The 5,898-nt window shown below is 37.1% G+C and overlaps 1 protein-coding gene across 1 annotated transcript in view; it reads right to left on the minus strand.

Annotated features, from left to right (window-relative positions):
* Positions 1-601: 601 nt before the first annotated feature.
* LOC311285653 (ras-related protein Rab-38-like) overlaps positions 602-5,898 on the minus strand; it is a 42,496-nt gene continuing 37,199 nt past the window's right edge. Inside the window, exons 2-3 of the mRNA XM_084401409.1 lie at positions 3,832-4,112; positions 602-2,588 (exon numbers count right to left, since the gene is read on the minus strand). Of these exons, the coding sequence (XP_084257535.1) occupies positions 2,436-2,588; positions 3,832-4,112 (434 nt within the window). The 3' untranslated portion in view covers positions 602-2,435. The remainder of the gene's footprint in view (positions 2,589-3,831; positions 4,113-5,898) is intronic.

Consider the following 5,898-nt stretch of genomic DNA (forward strand, 5'->3'; position numbering starts at 1 on the left):
TGAGTAATGGCACTCATGTGACTATGAGAAATCCTGTGCGTTTTCCAGAAACCTGTGGTAGTCAAATCTAATTCCTGTGAAAAAAGCAGATGCAGTCATGTGGTCCATTAAGAGGACACAAAGGTTCTCAGAGCACTGGTGTCCTCACCCATGAACATCTAGCTTGCATGGCAAATAAATGAACTCAACACTCGCTAGAATCCTCATTCTAAACAACTTTTTGAACAATAGAAAAAGTGAGTGCTAGGCACATTATGGATTGAATCTGTGTTCTGAGTGAATTCTCTGAATTTTGGGTTTTTGTAAGGATTTCCAGGAACCTGGTATGAATCACCTTCTCAAGCTTTATGAAGAATCAAAGCACAAAAGTATAGCCTGCAGAGGCTTGGACGCAAAAAAAGCGCCATGCAGTTGTCATGGTGATAACACAAGAGTTGAGTATAGGTGGGAAAATAACTACAAGGCTGTAATTTGTCTAGCCTTCCCACAGCCTGTTATTCCACCTGAGAGATCACGTTTATGTTGTTATACATGCACTTAAATATAATTGGTGATAATAACTTTTATGTTAATAATGCTAATCCTGTAAGAATGAAAATCCAGTCAACAAAACAAGAGATTTATTTCACTCTACAGCTTTAAATGTAGACAGTATACCACACATTTTTTCAAGTGAATATGTGACATAGCATAGCATTTCTTCATACTTTGAAACAACTGACAACGTCTCGACAAAATGGCTCATGAACACTTATTTAATGATACAATACAATACAATCCCTAATATACAACACCTCCCACATAGACAAATACTATCTGAGAATAAAAAACTCTGTTTGCAGCAGGTGCAGATGGATAAGGCTGTGGATCAATATACACATTAAAGGATTTAAATAAAGCACATGGTGATGTAGGGAATCATGGGAGATTTATATAATGTCAATGAGTCATACACTGAATCACTGAGAGATGCAGAGAGTGGAATGGGAGTGAAGGGGGGATGAAATGGAAGGATGGCAGTAGATAAGAAGAGCCAGGGTGTTAGGAGATGGAGTGGATGAGGGAAGAGGTTGGCAGCTCTCTTTTTAGAGATACAGTTTGAAATATCTACTCTCTGCAAACATTTAATAGACATTTAGCCTGATTATTAACACACTAGACATGCAAGCCTCAGAATGCAAGTTCAGATCCCATGATAATAATGATAGAAATCCCATAAAATAGTGTTTATCTTAGCATGCCAGTCCATTAACAGTGTCAATAAATATAAAGGATGGTAAAATAAGCATACTACAGAATATATTTCATAGTGAACTGGTCTAAACACCCCACATAAATCAAAACCATAAGCTTTAAGTCAATTTTTTCAGCTTTGAGGTGAACTCCTAAACATTAAAGTTGAAATAAAACAGAAGAAGCGACAGATCTTTTTTTCTGTATTGTGACGTATATTATCCAAGTGTAACGGAATATCGAAAAAGAAAAAGAAAGTTGGGTGGGGATTTGGTCCATTGGTTGTTGATTGGATGGAGGCGGATCTTAATGCTTGTGCAATCAATTGTAAGAAAGGGGTGGAGTTAAAGCAGGCTAAATAATTGAAAAAGTCTGGCCCAACTTTAACAAAAATTACTTTTTGCTTTTGAAATGAGCAGTTGTCGCTGATGAGAAATCCAAAGCAAAATATTGATGACTCATCCTGCACTACACATATATTTGTCCAATCAAATGCTTTCTAGAGTGAGAATATCCCTCCCACAAATACCACCTGTACCACCTTGTGACATAACTAAAGCATACCTGTTTATTTAAACAAAAAAGTGAAAGAAAGAAAAAGAACAAGCCCTGTGGTATGTCCTGCTTAAACTTAAAGAGAGAATAAAACTGCTCTTAGTGCAACTTTATGGGGTCTTTAAAAATGTTTTTGAGTTTAGTCAGAAATATAGCTGAAATGCAGATGCAAACCAGTTCTGAAAATATCTTGATGTTGTACATTTTAATTTGACAACCCCAGTCCACCAGAACCACACACAACTATATTACATACTGAAGACTCTAGACTTCTAAAGGCATAATCAGCCATATGTCTGTGTCTGACAGAGAGAAGTTCTCATCTCTCACCTTGTGCAGTCAAGCATGCTAGTCCAGAACTCCCCAGGTTTTTGATATACAACAACACAAAAAAACTCGCCTAATTCACTCACAAAAACATAAGGTGCAGCTTCAAACATGAATACATTTACTCTGTGTGCAAGCTCAAAGTGTCTGTAATTTAATGCTGTAGACAGGTGTATCTAACGGACAGATCTTTCTGCTGGTTGCGACTTTTCGATGGTCGACAATAGTGCTGGAATCAGAGGGATTCTGATGTGAAGATCTACATCCTCTTCAGTCCAAGGACCACCAATGCTGCTGCCATACATTGTTGCCACCTCCTCTCAAGGTTTGAAACATGCAGAACAGGTCATTTCTTTACCAGAGTTGAGCTGAGGAGAGATGGTATCTGGAACTACTGATTTCAGGATATCGTTCTCACTGGCAATGATGTGTTTCACTAGGAAGTTGGCAGCTTCGTTTATGTTGAGGTTTTCCTTAAATTTGGAGAGAGAGAAAGAACATACATGAAACTTTTTTTTGATTACCAGGTTTCAAAATGTTCAGTTTGATCATTCGGGAAGGAGACTGTGTTTGATCTCATCTCCCATTGAACTTGACCTGGGAACAGTAATGAATTATTAAAACCCATGAAAATGCTCATAGCTGGAGATTAATTTAAGACTGACTGGACTCTTCATTAAGAATGAATGAATAGAGGTTCTGAAATAAATAAATAAATATATGCCTTTGACACATCTCAATGGGATTTAATGAGATGGCCTACATGTACCAAAAGTCCATTCTCCCGTTTCCCTCGGCAACTGCTCTGCATGTGAGTGGCAGCTGTAATTAGCGTGCAAATATTAATAAGCTTCAATCAGAAGCTTTAATCAAGCTCTAAAGGTTCTGACAATACAAGTTCCATCAAAAGATATTTGTTAGTATGCGGTCAGCAGGCGAGAAAAGCTATTTTATTGTAGCCAACATAAAGGCTAATCCTGAACGTGATTTCACCAAGTGCAACGTTCAATCAACCAATCAGATTTGAGGGACAAGTTTACAGTTTGTCAAGATTACAACTAGGTTTAGGTGCTTCTACATCAGTGTTATTTACCAATCATTTCCCTAACTTATGGGTAGGGTTAGGACTAAATATTCGGGCAGCCATCACATGGCAAACTCTCTTTGTTGGTAATCCTCCACACACTTTCACAATTGGATTCAATTTATTGTTGGTGACAAATACACCTGCAAATACAAAAATGTGCTTTTGCGTGATGCACTATTCACACCAAAAGGACAAATATGAATTCTAAGACTAATGTTGAATCAGTGAAATAAAAATTAACCAATGACTTTCCAAACTAGTACTGTGGCGGTGCCCTGGTGGTGGTAACAGATGGTAAAACCATGGTATTTGATATTTAACATTGTAGAGATAATTACTATATTCATAAACCAGAGTATTTACAAGGTACTCCAAAGAATACCATGCAAAACACTGTATTACCCTGATACCATGTCCAAAAACGTCTCTTTTATTAGTTTAAATTCCATACATGAATACACTTAGTGAATATAGTACAGTGGCATATATAAAATTAGGGTATGGTATGGTATTAGCATCTAAAACCCTCACTATACCATGGTTCTGTATATTCTTAGCAAGTTTGAACACAAACATTCTCTGTCATTACTGTTGCTCCATCTAAAATCATAGCAAATGTTATATTTTACCTTAGCAGACGTCTCAAACCAGCCCACAAATCCATTCTCCTTGCAGTACTGGTCCATCTTCAGGCCGTTGTTAGTCAGAAAGTCTCTATTTTGGTCGCACTTATTGGCCAGGAGCACTGTGGCGACACTCTGGCCATTTGAAAGTATTAATTTTGAGTCCAGATCCTCCTTCCATTTGGAGACTGCCTCAAACGTGCTGGGTCTGGTAACATCAAAAACAATGAATGCCCCCACGGCCTCCCGGTAATAAACCCGCGTCATGTTCCCGAACCTCTCCTGACCTTCCAGTGCAGATGGAGAGGGAGGAAAAAAGGTACAAAACAATTGGAAAAAGCACAACACAACAAGCCAGATGCAGCACAGATATATATATATTCCTGTTCAAAAGTTTTGGGTTGGTAAGATTGTTTTGTTTTGTTTTCGAAAGAAGTCTCACCAAGCAAGGCTGCATTTATTTGATAAAAAATACAGCAAAAACAGTAATTTTGTGAAAGAATTATTTACAATTCAAAACAACTTTGATATTTTTATAAATTTCTACTTGTAATTTATTCCTGTGATGCAAAGCTGAATTTTCAGCATCATTACTCCAGTCTTTGGTGTCACATGATCCTTCAGAAATCATTCTGTTTTGATGCTCAAGAAATATTGTTTATTATTATCAATGTTAATAAAAAATTTTTTTTTTTTTTTGGAGACCTAGATACAGCTTTTTCAGGATACTTTATTGAGTAGAAAATGTTATTATTTGTTTCTCCTCTTGTTTTATCTCTCTTTTTTATCTCTTTCTTTATTTGTTTTTTATCTGAGCTCTTTGAAAGTGTACAGTTTGGTACACTGTGTTTTTGTAGGTGATTTATTTGAAATAGAATAAATGTTTTGTAATATTACAAATGTCTTTACTGTCACTTTTGATCGATTTAATGCATCCTTGCTGAATGAATCTATTTATTTCTTCAGAAAAATCTTAGTGACGTTTGAACACTACACTAGTGTATATTGTATAAATAAATTGCATAGACAGACACAGTAAGATATTTTAGCAGCTCATGCCAGACACTCTCAAATTCTAAGAAAAGGCCTGTGCCAAGATAAATTTGGCATGATTACATTTATTATAATGAATCTACAGGACAAAAACACATGAGTCTATACAATTCATTGAGTAATTTCCAGCAACGTGCATCGTTCTGAGCACTATTCACAGCAAACTTTCTTGTTCTTCTTATTCAGTCGACTATGCTCATTACTGCGGATTTTTTTTCCAGCTAATGGCACATTCCATCTGTGTGCCTTTCTCTTGTCTGACTCTGAATGCAGCCACTCTTCTGGGCTGCCAGCATTACACAACATTCCCTAGGACAGCTGTTTCCCTCAGTTAGTTCTGTTATTTATTCTAAATTAGAATCAGGAGGTGCATGTTGATCTCCATGAGTCTGACAGCAGTCTGCTTCACACTATGAACCACGAAACACGAGATGCTGTATTGGTTTTGATAATCCATATGGGCTTTTGAGATATTACACAGGTGTTGTACAGCAACAACAACAATGAATTATGAATAATGGATTATAATGTAAATCATCAATCAAGTTGTGTTTATGAAATCATGTGCACTTGAAAACTTCAGATGTGCTGCTGTTACTGCTATCATTGACTTAAATTTGATGAAATTGTTATGGTCATCTAACTTGACAACATGCAACGTGCGTGCGTTCAGAGAAAACTATTAGTCACTAACAAGGAAAATGAACTCAGCATGTTTCACTTCATGAAATTGTATGTCAGGTGACTTCCAGGGCAACAATGAGGAGTTTATGACTATGTATGGCAAGTTTATCATCTCATCTCTCAATAGTAGCCTATAGTGCTGGAAGTACACTAACCCGTGGTTTGCCTACAGAGATTTCCCTACAATGTCATCCGCGTGCTATCTCTCTCACATGAGACCTTTCCATGCGGGCACGCGGAAAACGAGTTCTTTAAGCTGCGCGTGCCTGACACGTGAGGAGGACGATAAACAAGAGAGACTTCTTTTTTGGGTTGCAGAATAAGATCAACTAACAT

The sequence above is a fragment of the Rutilus rutilus genome, assembly GCF_951802725.1.
Source record: "Rutilus rutilus genome assembly, chromosome: 25".
In the NCBI taxonomy this organism is placed as follows: domain Eukaryota; kingdom Metazoa; phylum Chordata; class Actinopteri; order Cypriniformes; family Leuciscidae; genus Rutilus; species Rutilus rutilus.